General features: G+C 36.0%; 1 protein-coding gene across 1 annotated transcript in view; it reads right to left on the bottom strand.

The window, feature by feature from the left end:
• The window catches only part of zranb3 (zinc finger, RAN-binding domain containing 3), a 68661-nt gene that overhangs the window by 20694 nt on the left and 30302 nt on the right, over positions 1-17665 (bottom strand). The window contains exons 8-13 of the mRNA XM_052124306.1: positions 16820-16936; positions 10007-10126; positions 6755-6874; positions 3587-3766; positions 3121-3285; positions 2181-2586 (exon numbers count right to left, since the gene is read on the bottom strand). Coding sequence (XP_051980266.1) covers positions 2181-2586; positions 3121-3285; positions 3587-3766; positions 6755-6874; positions 10007-10126; positions 16820-16936 — 1108 coding nt within the window. The remainder of the gene's footprint in view (positions 1-2180; positions 2587-3120; positions 3286-3586; positions 3767-6754; positions 6875-10006; positions 10127-16819; positions 16937-17665) is intronic.

Below are 17665 nucleotides of genomic sequence, written 5' to 3'. Positions count from 1 at the left end.
AGATCAGTGTCTAAGTTTTGAAAACATAAACATCTGGATGCCATGGTTTTACACATCTGAGCCCGCAACAGCGTTTAGATCAATGTTCTTTCTATAACACGCCGCCTTCTCTCAGCAAACAAATCTTGTGTGAAGTCTTGTAATGTGGCATACCGTTTTTAAATTGCAGCCATTCATACTTTGATTTGGAGTGTGCATTCAAAGCACTGAGGTAAATGCAAAAAAGAGACTAGGTGTTAGCTTGTGACATTTTTTCACACCAATCAAGCTTACATAATGTCGTCGGTTTTGAGTTGAGTTTCTCCGAATCTTGAGACTCAAAATAGTGTTTTGAATAGTTATTAAATTATATATTATTATGCAACTACTATATAGTTGTAATAGTCATATTAAATAGTGTATCTTAAGAATATGTGTGTGTGCAGATGCATGTTGAAAGTCACTGCAGTGGCTTTCAAACATGTCAGAGCATCAAATACACATTCACACACAGGTAATAAACAGCAACAGCTGGCCTGGCGTACGCTTATATCTTTTTGTTTTGATTTCACATCAGTGGGCTGTTGTCAGAGGACAGGCTGACGCTCTGATCGATGGCATTGGAGTTGATGGTGAAAGCAAAGCTCACAAAATATCAAAGTTTTCCAGCGGTGATGTTGAACGAAAGCGGCATTCTTGCATGGCCGTGAAAATGAGTCATTTTCAATCCGAGCTATTTCTGTCATTCACCATCCAGTTTCTTTTTTCACTGACAATATTTCTCTCAATTTTCTTTCAACCCAGAGGAAGAAGGTTTCGATGTAGTTTTGATAAGTATTAAAGCTTTTAGTTGTAAGTATTAGAACTGTGGATGGTGGCCGTTCCTTTATAAAAATGTTTTTTATTAAAAAAAAAAGTCTGAGACCACATAAAAAATCTGGTATTCATAATGTAAATCTTGAACTGAAAAAATAATAAAATTATAATTTAGTTTGAAAATACTGAAACTAAACTAAAAAACATTTTCATGGCTCCAAAACTAACTACAATAAAATAAAAATGACCTCAAATTATTTTTAGTTTTAGACACACGGTATATTGTACAATTTGAACCCTTTACAACCCGCTTTTATTAAGCTTAAAAACTGCATTTGATAATGATAAGACTTGATGGCCAAACGAAATGTATCACAATTATAAGTATTTCAATGATATCAGTTTACACATCGGCCATCACAATAAAATAAAACTAAACTGAAACTAAAAAACAATAATAAACTAAAAATGTAACGAAAACTAAAGTAAGAAAGGCAATTTAAAAATAAAATAGCTTGAATTTAATTTATTTATCCCTGCTTTTAAGCCTAAGTAAAGTAATAAAAAGACAGTAAACATTTGGAACTAAAAAAATAAACTAAAAAGTTATTGTAACTAAAAAAAAAAATACTAAAACATCCAGTCATAAAGGGAATACTAACAAAGTTTAAGCTAAATTGGAATGACAAAATTAAAAAATAGAAATAAAAACTACATTTAAAATTCAAAACTTTTATATCCCTGCTAGTAAATAACAACAGTGTAAAACAACAATAATAAAAAAGTGTAAAGAAATTTGAAAAAAATATCAAATAAAATATATATATATATATATGTGTGTGTGTGTGTGTGTGTGTGTGTGTGTGTGTGCGTTAAAAAACTAATCTAAACAGAAACTAAAACAAATGAAAATACTAAAACTCAACAAAATATAAACAAAATAAAATAAAATAAAATTTAAATTTAAATAAAAAACTGAAAATAACAGTTTATGTCGTGAATACTAACAGTATTTAAACTTAATTGGAATGAAAAATGTAAATCAAATTGAAATCAAAACAACATTTCAATTTAAACTTACGTTTTTAATTTCTAAACTATGAACTATTCAATACCCTGCTTGTAATCCTGTGAAAAATAATAACAGGTGTAAACTTATTTGTTATTTGTAAAAATAAAAACTAAATTTAACCCACAACACTGAAAAAGCTTAAATCAACAGTAAGAAATTGAAAACAAAATCTAGACTAAATCGAAATTACCAAGTGAAAATAAAATAGAATTTTAATCCTATTTGTAAGCGTACAGTATTAAAAAAGAGTGGGAAAAACAAATGTAAACATATTTGGACAACTCATTTGTGTGTGGGTGTGTATAGGTATCACCTCTCTGCAAGTTTCGTGGAGTTTCACACATCTCACAGCGTAGCAGCAATCCACTGTTGGAGAACGTACATGATGAACAGCTCCACTTTTCATTGTGGCGCGACGCCTGCAGTCCTTCTGACAGCCTGCGGGGAGCGCACAAGGGCGACAGAGGGCTTTTCTTACCCCTGCATGACAATGGGGTAACCTGCCTAAATCGCTTCAGCTGGGGGGAAAAGTCTTCCCCCTGATTGGTCTTCGAAACAGAACTCTGGATGTCTGTGGTCTGATTAGGCTCCGGCTCCTCGGGTGATTGGGCGGGAGGCAAGCTGTCGGAAGATGAATCTACTGTTCTTTTTCTTTTCTTCTCTTGATTCACAGAAGGGGAAAAGAATGATCGGATGTCATGCTGCTTGTCCCTTTCAAACTGTGGGGATAGAAAAAAAATGTAATCGCTTTTTCTGTGATGCACAGAAAGTTTCTCCCCATCTGAAAAATCTGCTTAAACCTGGTCTTAGCTGGTCTCCCAGCCTGGTTTTAGAGACGTTTCGGGGACTCATTATCTGGTCTTGCTCTGAGACCAGCAAAAGACCAGCGGAGTCAGGCAGATAGTCCAACTTAAACCAGCTTAGACGATCATAAACCTGCTAAAACCAGCAAACCAGAATAGACTGGTTTAAGCCATTTTTTTCTCTCTCAGTAGGTTCTTGATGGTAAAACAATGAAATGACATTCACTTCTCAGCATGAAAGACTCTAGGTTTAAATTTCACTAAGAATGAATTGCACCCTCTGAAAGCGGTATTTGCATGAGCAAATACCGCTGACTTTTGTGAATAAGGCAATATCCATAATAAGCCTTTAGATAGAAAAGAGGCAAACAAGAACGACAAATCAATTAATTTAAATATGCATGGGGCAGTGCAATTTCTTTTTTTATTTAGCAGCGTTAAATTACTTACATGAGAAAAGAAAAGGCTGTCTTTGTCATCCTCAGAGTCGCCTCTTGTGGTCTTGCTTGGCGTCCATGCTTCAGCGAAATTCAGGAAGTCCCATTTCTCCTTATCTCCCTCCTCAGCTTTCAAATACTCTTTCTTTCCGTTCAGAGCACTCCCCGTTACCGTTTCCTGTCCAATATATATTTTTTAAGAATCTCACTGTATGAAAGCAATATTGCATAATAATAATAATAATAATAAATACATAAAAAAAAAGTATTTTACACTCCAAAGTTAGATATTGCTTCTAATCTATGTTCTTTTGGAAAAAGGGAAAATAAGGTTTTGCTCAACTTTTGAAATAATCGATATATATTGTATTAGCAGTGTACTTTGAAAAGTCTGGGGTCTACAGAGGGGTAAACGTAAATTTTTTTTTTATATGAATCAACACAACACCTGTGAAGTGTAGTACACACAGAGGATCTACCTTTCTGTTGAGCATAGCCCACATGACGGTGTCAAAAGTTCCTTTGGCGATGAGGTAGTGGATGTGCACAGTGCTTGTCTGTCCTATGCGGTGCGCTCGATCTTCCGCCTGTTTTATGTGTCCTGGATTCCAGTAGAGTTCCGCAAAGACCACGTGAGACGCGGCCGTAAATGTCAGACCCTAAACAGAAGCAGACACATTGTACAGTACAGAGTATACTTGATACAGTTATTTAGGTTGACTAAATACTAGTTTTATAAGGTTAAGGTTCTTAGGAAATTATGTGAGGTATGACAAATAGGAATATACGGTTGCGTAAAGAACAGTACAATGTTGACAAATTTGAGGTTTAACAAGGTTGTATGAACTATAAACAATATTAAGCCGTTTACGAGGTTGAGGTTTTACGAGGTTGTGTGAAGTATAAACAACAATACGATGTTTACGAGGTTGCGGTATTACGAGATTGTGAGAAGTATAAAAAACGGTACGATGTTTACGAGATTTAACGAGGTTGTATGAACTACAAACAACAGTACAATGTTTATGAGGTTGTATGAACAATATAACAATACAATGTTTACGAGGTTGAGGTTTTACGAGGTTATGTGAAGTATAAAAAAACAATATAATGTTAACAAGGTTGAGGTTTAACGAGGTTGCATGAACTGTAAACAACAGTATGATGTTTACGAGGTTGAGGTATTAAGAGGTTATGTGAAGTATAAAAAATAATATAATGTTTACGAGGTTGAGGTTTTACGAGGTTATGTGACATAAAAAAACAATACGATGTTTACGAGGTTGAGGTTTTACGAGGTTGTGTGACGTATAAAAAAACAATACGATGTTTACGAGGTTGAGGTTTAACGAGGTTGTATGAACTGTAAACAACAGTATGATGTTTACGAGGTTGAGGTATTAAGAGGTTATGTGAAGTATAAAAAATAATATAATGTTTATGAGGTTGAGGTTTTACGAGGTTATGTGACATAAAAAAACAATACGATGTTTACGAGGTTGAGGTTTTACGAGGTTGTGTGACGTATAAAAAACAATACGATGTTTACGAGGTTGAGGTTTAACGAGGTTGTATGAACTGTAAACAACAGTATGATGTTTACGAGGTTGAGGTATTAAGAGGTTATGTGAAGTATAAAAAATAATACAATGTTTACGAGGTTGAGGTATTAAGAGGTTATGTGAAGTATAAAAAAAACAATATAATGTTAACAAGGTTGAGGTTTAACGAGGTTGTATGAACTGTAAACAACAGTATGATGTTTACGAGGTTGAGGTATTAAGAGGTTATGTGAAGTATAAAAAACAATATGATGTTTACGAGGTGGAGGTTTTACGAGGTTGTGTGACAAAAAAACAATACGATGTTGAGGTTTTACGAGGTTGTGTGAAGTATAAAAAAACCACACGAAGTTTACAAGGTTGAGGTTTAACGAGGTTGTATGAACTGTAAACAACAGTATGATGTTTACGAGGTTGAGGTATTAAGAGGTTATGTGAAGTATAAAAAATAATATAATGTTTACGAGGTTGAGGTTTTACGAGGTTATGTGACATAAAAAAACAATACGATGTTTACGAGGTTGAGGTTTTACGAGGTTGTGTGACGTATAAAAAAACAATACGATGTTTACGAGGTTGAGGTTTAACGAGGTTGTATGAACTGTAAACAACAGTATGATGTTTACGAGGTTGAGGTATTAAGAGGTTATGTGAAGTATAAAAAATAATATAATGTTTACGAGGTTGAGGTTTTACGAGGTTATGTGACATAAAAAACAATACGATGTTTACTGAGGTTGAGGGTTTACTGAGGTTGTGTGACGTATAAAAAAACAATACGATGTTTACGAGGTTGAGGTTTAACGAGGTTGTATGAACTGTAAACAACAGTATGATGTTTACGAGGTTGAGGTATTAAGAGGTTATGTGACGTATAAAAAATAATATAATGTTTACGAAGTTGAGGTTTTACGAGGTTGTGTGACATAAAAAAACAATACGATGTTTACGAGGTTGAGGTTTAGCGGGGTTGTATAAACTGTAAACAACAATACGATGTTTACGAGGTTGAGGTTTTACGAGGTTGTGTGACGTATAAAAAAACAATACGATGTTTACGAGGTTGAGGTTTAGCGGGGTTGTATAAACTGTAAACAACAATACGATGTTTACGAGGTTGAGGTTTAACGAGGTTGTATGAACTAAACAACAGTATGATGTTTACGAGGTTGAGGTATTACGAGGTTATGTGAAGTATAAAAAATAATATGATGTTTACGAGGTTGAGGTTTTACGAGGTTGTGTGACATAAAAAAACAATACGATGTTTACGAGGTTGAGGTTTTACGAGGTTGTGTGACGTATAAAAAACAATACGATGTTTACGAGGTTGAGGTTTAGCGGGGTTGTATGAACTGTAAACAACAGTATGATGTTTACGAGGTTGAGGTTTTACGAGGTTGTGTGACGTATAAAAAACAATACGATGTTTACGAGGTTGAGGTTTTACGAGGTTGTGTGACGTATAAAAAACAATACGATGTTTACGAGGTTGAGGTTTAGCGGGGTTGTATAAACTGTAAACAACAATACGATGTTTACAAGGTTGAGGTTTAACGAGGTAATGTGAAGTATAAAAAACAATACAATGTTTACAAGGTTGAGGTTTAACGAGGTTGTATGAACTAAACAACAGTATGATGTTTACGAAGTTGAGGTTTTACAAGGTTGTGTGACGTATAAAAAAAACAATACGATGTTTACAAGGTTGAGGTTTAGCGGGGTTGTATGAAATGTAACCAATATTAAGCTGCTTACGAGGTTGAGGTTTTACAAGGTTGTGTGAAGTATACAGTGTATACTATTAAGAATAGTAAGATGTTTGAGGTTGCATGATGTAAAAAGAAGAACAGTAGAATGTTTACAAGGTTGAAGTATTACCAGGTTGTGTGAAGAATAAAGAAATACAGTACAATGTTTATGAGGTTGAGGTTTTAAGAGGTTGCGTGAAATATAATGACCAGTAAGATTTTTACAATTGTGTGTAAAGTATAAAAAACTGAATGATATTTATGAGGTATTACAAGGAGGTATGAAATATAATGCACAAAAGTTTGATGATTATAAGTTTGAGGTAATCAGTACCTGTCCAGCAGCCTGTATACTTAGTATGGCCACCCGTGTGTCTGGGTTATTCTGAAAACGATGCACCAGTTGGATCCTCTCTGCAGATGGAACGCTGCCATCTATGCGGATATAACCAGCCTGGAAAAGATAGCGGAAAGGACAACAAAGTCATATAGTTTAACTATAACCCTGTAACGTATCATGTGATAAATCATATCTCTTTCATGTTAATGTGAATCTATTTGACGTGAAGCATGTTTTGGGCATTATCATCTTAACCGTTGGCACCCAGCTGTAAAACACAGGTGAACTGCTGTGCAACATCACTCTCTCTTTCTATCTGCCTTGCTTTCTCTCAAAACTTCAGAATTTTTCTCACCCGTTTTAATTTTAGCCTCCTCCCCAACTTTATTTCCCATCTCTCGCTCAGGGTGTGAGGAGCGTGACAGTTGTGAGAACATCGGAGCGCGTGTGTCGCCCCTTTCGAATGCGTGATCACACCTGCTGGTGCGAGGCCCCCGCTTTCCCCATAAGATTCATAGGCACCAATTAACAGTAGGACGAATAAAAAAGGAAAAGCAGAGGACGATTTTCAGTGTCTTGGATCAAATGTTTGTCCAGACAGCAACGGAAAAAGAAAGTGAGGGAGAGAAGGGGAAAAGATGGGAGGCTGGGGTCAATACAAAAGTGGAAATTGACAAAACAAGCTCTCATTAAAACAGTGAGACATCTGTGAAGGCGTTTTGTCTGCAACCAGCCACACTCTTTAGGGTGCAAAGAGTTTTCAGTGTGTCGCTGAATAAATATAGATATTGCTGGATTGTTGTGAAAGATGAATCAACATGTATGATAAGACAAATGTCTTATATATATATATATATATATATATATATATATATATATATATATATATATTAAAAACAAATCTCAAGTGATGCAATGCAATTCACAGAGTCACATTAAAATTTATGATGGGTTTGTCAGGTATGCTGAGATTAATGAAAGTGAATGTCTTATGCTTAAAATAAGTTTTCGATATTGTTCTCCTTCAAATGGGTTGGGAACAATGTAGTATCTTTAGATTTTATATAGATTTTGCAGGTATACATGGTTTTGCTGTCCAAAGCTGAGACTAGGTTCGAGAATATCATATTCAGGCATCTCTGGCAACTGCAGGCTGATGAATCTAGAAATGGACTAAATGAATGTCCTGAACAAGTTACATATCTGATTGACAGCAAGTTTCTAACAGAAAAAAGGGCTATACTTTCATAAAAAAAATGAACCAGTGCCCTACTGAGAGAATACTTTAAAGCAGAGAATGAACTATCCAGGAAATCAACCCTTTCTCTCTTACTTTCTTTAGTGCCAACAAAATTGTTCCACTTTATCTCTCATTCTGCTCACATACACTGCTTGATGCTATGATGGTATGTACTGTACAACAGTAGAAATGTATAACGGTAGATATTCTGCTATACAACTGAAATTTGTGGCGTGATTTCAAGCAGAAAACGAATTTTGTTGCAGATGGGCGATTCCAGAATAGATGGCTTTTTTGAATATTTATTTTGTCATGTTTCATTACGATTTATTAGCTTACAGCCAGGGCCGACGATGAGGGGACAATTGGACCTTTTGTCCCAGGACTGGGCTTGAGAGGGGCCTGGAGTAGAAGGGGGGGGTCCACAGAAAGGCTATTCCCACGTTTAGCGGGAGATGAGGATATAAACACTGAGACAGCACGCAACTGTCAAAGTTGTACGGGTAGCGCACATTGATGGGATAGTAACATCCCATTTTTTTTTCTGATTTGACATTATACAGTATATCTCTGGGTGTAAATAAAAAAACTTCCTTTGTTTTGTTCCCAATCATGTCACCTGTAACTGAGTCAAATTTTGTGTTGATACAAAAGATTTCTCCTAGAGTACAAAAGTGTCTTCAAGTGTCCAAAAGCATCTCCAAACAAATAAAAACATAATAATTGTACATAGGAACTAAATACACATCAAAAATACAACAATTACTAAAGGTATGCTCTCTCTCCAAAGCATGCAGGCATGAGTAATGAGATCTCATAAAGTTCCATTCTGTGTCATTTGAGTCATCATTGAGTCTGTGTCATGTACTTGGCACCATCTCCTGGTGGCCATATGTAATTACAGTGAACAATCCTCTCTGCCCATATTTGGAGGACTTCCACCTGATCTGAATCCAAATACGATTGGTTTAACGTACTACTACGTGCTACATCATTTTCGATGAATTCATCTGATTCAGGAAAGCTAATGTGTTTTTTGCCAGATAGCACATAATGTGCTGTGTAAACATTGTGCTTCGTGTGGATTATCTAATGACCTATGCATCCGATAACGCTGTGTGTGGACTCATTTTAACAAGAATCCCCTCCTCCGAGTACTGATATGTGATATTTTATGTTCTGTTTATGTTTCATGAAGTTATAAGCGAAAACGCTGCTTATAAGCACCACCTGTTTTCATGTAACATGACATGTATGTCAATGACATATACTGTACTTAGCTATTACTCACTATATTTTTTACTGTAGTGCTGGTTGTATTCTACTCTTTTAGAACTTTCTAATAACATGATATATGGCTATTTGATCAGTTTTATATTTTTACCAATTACATTAAAATGTGCAGTGCAAAATGATTAATCAATTATCAATACAGAACACTTCTGATTTGTCTGCAAATTTCAAAGCACTTGTACAGTTTTGGTCATAATGCCTACATGCATTGTAAAGTACAGCTTCTAAGCTTTCAAACGATACTTATTTTGGGTGGTCAAGACTTTACTTCAATAATTATTATTTTCTCGGTGGGCCAATCCAGGTTAAAGGGTCAAAGCATTTAAGTCACTAGATTTTACTGCATTGCTTTTTAATACAGTGTATAAGATATATTACCAATTTCCAGCAAAGATAACCATGTTGTGATATATACAGTTACCATGACATATAATTACTCACATCATGATATAAGAGTTTGGTCATACTGCACTCTGTTAACACACACTCTGTACACCTCTCTCTGTCTGAATGGGTCAGTCTGTATGTGTGTTGGGACAGCAGTGTGACAGGGTTTGCTGCTGGCTGATTTAATGAACCGAGTTGAAATGCTGAAATACTTTTGCTTTCACTAGTCTCCATGTATGCTCTCTCTCTCTCTCTCTCTCTCTCTCACACACAGACAGAGACACACACACACACACACACACACACACACACACACACACACACACCTTGGCCTCAATGACAGCCTCGGTACATGCCTGCAGCATGCTAAGATGATGAGCAAAAACCAGAAACTTTAGCTCTTCGGTCTCCAACATCATCTTTATATAGTCCTTCACCGCTCCAGCCTGAGAGAGAGAGAGAGAGAGAGAGAGAGAAAGAATAATAAATATCTGTATTGCAATCCAGTAAATCTCAAATTATAATGATGGAAATGATAATGGATAGTTATGGCTTTAACATCTGATTGGTTGAGCCACATTCAAAGCTGTTGTAAATAGCTAACATATGGACACCAGCGATCACACATTAGTTGAATTCCATATAATGCAATGGTAACACTTTACAGTAAGATTTCTATTCATTAATATATCACTCTTTTGACATGGCTACTAGGCAACTATCTAGAAACTACAGAGAATAGCCTGGCCATTGCCACATAGCAATGGCCAGGCAACCTCCTACGATGAGCTAGCATTGTGGTGGCAAGATTTGCATTGGCTAGCACCACTTCAAAAAAATCTAGTTGTTAACAAATTGCTGAATTTGTATCACATTTCTGTTGCCACTATATTATAATAACAAAACACCCTAGAGACCCTGTGTTACTATGATTTTCTGTTAGTAACGGGGGGTGTTGCTAGGTACAATGCAAAGGTCCCACAGCTTTTCAATCATGACAACATCCAGTAGTTTCCTCTAAAAAACAAAACCTTCCAAAATCCCTAAATTCTGATATGAACTCATCATATAATGCCTGTTATGTTTAGTAGTTGTTAAATGAACGGTGTATCAAGTCATTTGCCGGAAGCCTGTCCTCTTTTTTCTGCTCTTTTAAAGCACCGTTCTGATTTCTCATTATTGAAGTTTCGCCATTTTAATATCGTCTAATTGGCGTCCAAATCTCTTGCCTGTGATGGAGCGCAAAGTATTCTTTATAGCCTCAAGCGTGTGTGTGTGTGTGTGTGTGTGTGTGTGTGTGTGTGCACGCACAGTGGCTGTAGTTCACTCATTTTCACTTGGCAAAAAAAGAAAAGTAACACCATTCCTGACATGGCACTATTTCTACCCAGAGAAAGAGAGAGAGGGTGGGTATCATCTCAGTGGCAAACAATAGATGAAAGACAGAACAGGACAAGAGCAGAAGGGATGGGAACACACAGGTTTGACATTCCAAAAAAAAAAAAAAAAACATCTTGCTCTCGCAGGGTGTTTCGTCTGGGACTCACACTGGTTTCACACACGGGCTGGTTTAATACACACCCAGAGTCAAAAACACACACGCACACAGCGGAAGGCTTCACTCAAGACACATGCTGTGCTCAATAGGACAATAAAAAGTGGTGGTAGTTTAAATTGCTTAAGAAGAGAGAATATCTAAAACTCAAAGTGGCAAATAACCTTGTGTTCGTATGTTTTTAAAGGATAGTGTGCAAACTACCCTTTAAAATCACACACACTTTGCACTTTGTTATAAGCCAAGTAATTTCTCAATCATCACAAGAAGCAAAACTGCTGTGCAATTTCAATTTGAACAATTCCTTTCATTTAAAACAATGGATGAATTCACGAAAGAGTTATTTTGTATTTGGCAAGTCGCTAATTGCGCTCAATTAGCACTGTTGCGAGTATTAACCCAGTAAAGACTGACTTATGAAAGAATTGTCCGATTTCTAATTCTATTTTTTTTTTCTAATTGTTTTTAGTGCCATTAGACAAAATTATGAAAATAAATAGTTTTTTTAAGTATCATATTTGATACATAAGGTTAAAAGTTCATTATCCTCCTGAGGCCCAGCAATTCATTTTGTGTAGGAATATGGTTATTTAAGTTTTTCTTATCCCATACATGCTACAGGGGTAAATCTTGGGGAATTTTCAGAGGACTCTCTGGGCTTTTCAGAAATACCAAATGTTTGAGAGTTTGGCCATGACAACTTCCTCTCCTTGGTCTGTAAATATGGATATAAATGAATCACAGTTCAATTCAGCACATCAAATACAATATGAATAAAATATTATTTTATTATTTTATCATCTGTATTTAATGCACTTTTTCGCTGTGTCTCTTCTGATAAGATGACATCATAATAGCTTGTAATGTACATTAATGAGATCTTTATAATGACAGAGCAGGCTGCATATATGAAAATACACAGAAATATGTGAAATAGGATCTCTGTGATATATATTTTGTGGTGGGCATGAATTGAATGTAATTGTGATTGAGAGATATTCCTCAAAAGTCTGTTGTATCATATTTAATACATGGATTTCAAAGGGGGTTTTCAATAAAATAATATTCAAAATTTTGACCAAGCACAAGCTACTTATATTCAGCAAATACTCAAATTAAAATATCAGTAACAATATAATAATTACTGTTACTTTATTAAAATAAGCTGTTGTTTATCCCAACATAATAGACACTTTTGCCACCATTTTAAATAGATCGATATAAACATTGAAACCACTTTTTTCACAAATAATCACTAGATGGTGCCATCTATTTCATGGTGCTGGTGCTTCTTCAATTTCAAGCATTTCGCTTTTTATTTATGCTGTGATTTAATTCTATAAATTATATAAAAATAAGGCTTCAGAGTGGATTAGTGCTCTGCTTTGTCATCTCGCATACAACGCAAATGATTCTCATAGTCTGTGGAGTTTCCAGTGTATGAGCGGTCTGCTTCACACATTCATTTAAAGCTCAAGCAGCTCATACAGACTAAGATTGCAGCATTGCGTGGTTTAATAATCACACTAGGACATATCGCGATTTTAATTTGATTAGTGTATTTCAGTTTAAAGGGTGTACAAAAACAGCTTGAACGGAGAGTGAAACAGGAGCTGTCAAACATCGTGTATCGTTTTAAGAATATTTTCTTTCGATCATTGCAACAGGAATTAAGGAAATTATAACAACGATAAAGAGCATTATAATATAAGTATATCTCATATATCAGGTTTGCGCCATTACCAAATAAAAAAATAGCGCAAACAGCATGTACAAATAAATGACGCTATAAGCGAATGCTATTCATTCTTGGTACATTTCTCAGAATGTGTGTGTATGAATGATTGCCGACTACATTTCAGAGGTATGCCCTTACTAAAAAATATTGCTTTTTTCCTCGTAACATTACAGATTGGATAACACTTTACAGTAAGGTTTTATTCATGCTAACGTTAATAAGCGAAATACAAGACATGAACTAACAGTGAACAACAACTTAATTTATGAATCATTGTAAATGTTAAATTCTGCATTTACTAAAACAGTAAAACATTAAAAGTTAAATATGTTATAAATAGTTAGTAAATGTATAAATTAACACAAATGTATAAATGCTGTAAAAAAATTTGTTGTTCACTGTTAGTCCTTCATACCTACTGCATTAACTACTGTTAGTAAATACAACCTTATTGTAAAGAGTTACCAGACATTGTTAATGTCAAAGCGAGCAAAGTGTAATTTGTACCACACTGTAAAAGTTGTGTGATGCAGAATCTCAAAAGGTTATGGCAGGTCACATCTGGGTGAACTCATAGAAAACAATCACCTTGTTAAATCCAGAGATCTACAGGAAAAAAGAAAGAAAAAAGTGTCCACCAATCAAAGGTCAGTGAATAGGTCGTCTCGGCTCTGGACCCCTCCCTCCCCCGGAGCTTGTTCCCATGGCAATGCCACAGTGTTTGATGTGCAGAACAGAAGGGCTGGTTGCCATGGTGGTCGTTAGCGCCGATATCACGCTGTCCCTCATCGTTAGAGAGAACGAGAGGGAGAGAGAAGGAAACTGCAGATGGCTGTTATTTCAATGGCATTCGACAGAATTTTGAATTGACATCTAACATCTTGTTTCGTAAGCCAGTCGCTAAATACTGCTCTGCGTATAATCAGAAGTGGATCTAATATGTAAATGTTTTGTTTTACAGAACAATCTGAGATTATCATTGTATTAGTAATTTTTCTAAGCAAGTATCACTTTTACAATTGCTCATACTTGGGGTTAGCTCTTAAAGGAACAGTTCACCCATTTACTCATCCTCATGCCATCCCAGATGTGTATGTCTTAATTCTGCTGAACACAAACAAATATTTTAAGAAGAATAATTCAACTTTGTATACAATATAAATGAATTGTTACCAGAACTTTGAAGCTCAAAAAAGCACATAAAGGCAGCATAAAAGTAATCCATCATCAATGTCTTCTGAAGTGATCCGATCAGTTTTGGGTGAGAACAGACCAAAATGTAACTCCTTTTTTTAAATGTACATTGTGCCATTGCAGTCTCTAGTAGAGGTAGACCGATATATCGGTTTTACAGTTAATCTGTGCCGATAGTTGCTTTCTTGAACTATCGGTTATCTGCAAAAATTTATGACAATAGTTTCTTTTTTTTCAATTTTCTTTTATTCCTCATTAACAAACCTCATCTGGTGAAACATATGCATATAAACTCTTCATCTGGTGAATATATAGCCTGTAAAAAGCATCATTTGGTAAATCCTTGCATATACAGCACTGTAAGTTAACCAAGTCTCTGTTATTTCAAAATAAGTGTCTACGTATTTTAGACTTGTTTAAATTTGAAAGTCTCCTGTATTGCACCAAATCTGAATTTTTCTAGTTATTATTGAGATTTTGGTTGCACAATTAACTGCTTTTGTTATTTTGTTCTTGTAACCTCAATGTGTGTGCCCTTTATAGTACGGAAAGAAATACATAATTCTTTTTTTTTTATCATTCTATAAATAGATTTCATTCGTTTTTTAATCTATTGGCCGATTAATTGGTTGTCTGCCTTTTCCACCACCTTAGATATCAACATCAGCAAAACCACTATTGGTCGACCTCTAGTCTCTAGGAACGATCATGATTTCAAACTTGATTACTCTTTCGAGTGCTTGATGCATGCACAGTGTGTAGATGGCGCTAGGAAGTGTAATCAAGCTTGAGATCATAATTGCCATGGAGACTGCAGATGTTAGGATTTATAGTGAAAAAGGAGTTGCTTTTTGGTCTGTTCTCACCCAAAACCGATTAGATCGCTTCAGAAGACATGGATTAAACGCCTATGGATCACTTTTATGCTGACTTAGTACTTTTTGGAGCTTCAAAGTTTCTTAAAATCTTTGTGTTCTGCAGAAGATAGAAAGTCATACACATCTGGGATGGCATGAGGGTGAGTAAATGATGAGAGAATTTTCAGTTTTATCTCTTTAACCCTAAATATTACAAACCTTTTTCTGTACTGTTTTTATTATTATTATTATTTGTGTCTTTTACCTGAACACACGGACGGATTAAGTGATTTTGGGGCAATGTACAGAAATGGGGCCCTCTTCAATAGCACACATTTACCTAGATTTTCCCTTAAAGGTGTTGTAAGCAATATGTATATTTATTATTATTATTATTATTATTATTATTCTTTTTTTAATGGAATGGTATGGAGAAAATATTCCTACACTCACTGGAAGATATCATATTAGCATTTATTCATTTAGCAGACAATGTTAGCTTCGGATCATATTAGCATTTATTCATTTAGCAGACAATGTTAGCTTCGGAAGCGTTGAGATAAACTTTAGATTCCTCCCTTTTCTCCTTTTCTCTGCCCCTCTAGGATAATTACATTTATTTTACTTCTCTCCACAAATGCAAACCAAACTAGCAATAGTTAAAAACAGTGAAATCACACAAAACTCTCCTAAAGGTGTGGCGCACTTTCAACTGCTAACGAAATTGAGTATTCGCGTAAAACCTTGGACTATTCCACTACAGCCTGATCTGTGGGGGGAGGAGTTTGCTTGCATTGATGGTGCTGTAACTAACAGCGATTAATACATTTTTTAATGACATTTTCAGGCATTCAAGATTACTGGATAAGAGGGGGGCCTGGGTAGCTCAGCGAGTATTGATGCTGACTACGACCCGTGTTGTTGCGAGTTCGAATCCAGGGCGTGCTGAGTGACTCCAGTCAGGTCCCCTAAGCAACCGAATTGGCCCGGTAGAGTGGGAGGGTAGAGTCACATGGGGTAACCTCCTCGTGGTCACGATTAGTGGTTCTTGCTCTCAATGGGGCGTGTGGTGAATTGTGTGTGGCTCGCGGAGAGTAGTATGAGCCTCCACATGCTGCGAGTCTCCGCAGTGTCATGCATGATGAGCCATGTGATAAGATGCGCGAACTGACCGAGAAGCGGAGGCAACTGGGACTTGTCCTCCACCACCCGGATTGAGGTGAGTAACCACACCACCACGAGGACCTACTAAGTAGTGGGAATTGGGTATTCAAAATTGATTAAAAAAAATGACAAAAAAAAAATTATAATTACTAAATAAGTAGCAATTTACTGAGCAATTTCTAGCCAGAGTTTAACAAGAAATATTTATTTACTATAGACATTTCCATGACTGTGGAAACCCTATAGAATAGAACGTAACCGTCTGGCTCTGGAAGAAAACGTCCCATTAATTTTTTCCAATGGCAAATGGATTCACTGATTTTTAATTGATGTATGTTTCTGTTGAAGTCATTTCATCTTTATCTTTAAAAATGTTGCTTAATAGCAGAATTCCTGGTGAAGAACTACACTACCCATGTTGCTGTAGAGCCAAAATCCACCAATAAGAGAATCTTGTCAAACAAAGTGCGCCAAATTTGGTCACATATGTGAGTGATTTATCATGCATCCAAAATTTGTTTCATCCGTGGACACAAAAAACACACCTGCAAATTCATACTTACAGTATAAAGGTCTACAGATATTCAACATATTGAAGGATACACATTTGAGCACACGTACAGTACTGTACCTTGGCAATGGCGGTCTGTTTATACATGTGTGTGATGAGACTCATCACCTCCACAAACTGATTCTCACTCTGAAAACTCATCAACCGCTCCCACTGCTCAAAACTAGCACTCGCTTCCTGTGAGAAAGAAAGAGAGAGAATGTAAGTAGAACATCCTTTATTACAACATTTACATAAGAGAAAACATTAGCCCTGTTTAAACACTCAAATCATCCTCCGTTTCTCATACAAAGCTATCGTATGACTTCAAAAGGAAAATGGCACACAAGTCATACTGACTACTTTTATGATACATTGAAAGTTTTGTTTTGTAATTTTGAAGCTTAGCATTCAATGTACAGAATAGACAGAGAGGATATTCTTTTTAAGGCGGGTAAACGGTGACAGAATTGTAATTTTTTGGGAGATGTATGCCTTTATCAGCTGACAATCAAAATGCTTTCTCTGAACATACAGTATATAAAAAAACCCAAGACAAATGTCTACAATGAAAGCGAGACGGAGAAAGAGAGACAATATGAATACAAAAAAAAAGAATGGCACAATTAAGGATATAGTAAACTGTCCTACTTTCCCTCTCTTTGGCAAAAAGAAGCGAGAGAAAAAATAAAATAAAAGAAAGATGGTGCGAACGAGAGAAAGTGAGAGGTGGAGAGACGACACAATTCCCTGAAGTTGCAGAACAACTCCTTGGGTCATGTGACCTGCCCAATTATAGCGCTACAGTGACAGCAGCGGGAGAAGATGGAAACACACAGTACCCGCACTATAAATCACACACACACACACACACACACACACACACACACACACACACACACACACACACACACACACACACACACA

Source organism: Xyrauchen texanus, chromosome 50 (assembly GCF_025860055.1).
Source record: "Xyrauchen texanus isolate HMW12.3.18 chromosome 50, RBS_HiC_50CHRs, whole genome shotgun sequence".
NCBI lineage: Eukaryota > Metazoa > Chordata > Actinopteri > Cypriniformes > Catostomidae > Xyrauchen > Xyrauchen texanus.
This window is presented reverse-complemented; position numbering and strand designations above follow the sequence as displayed.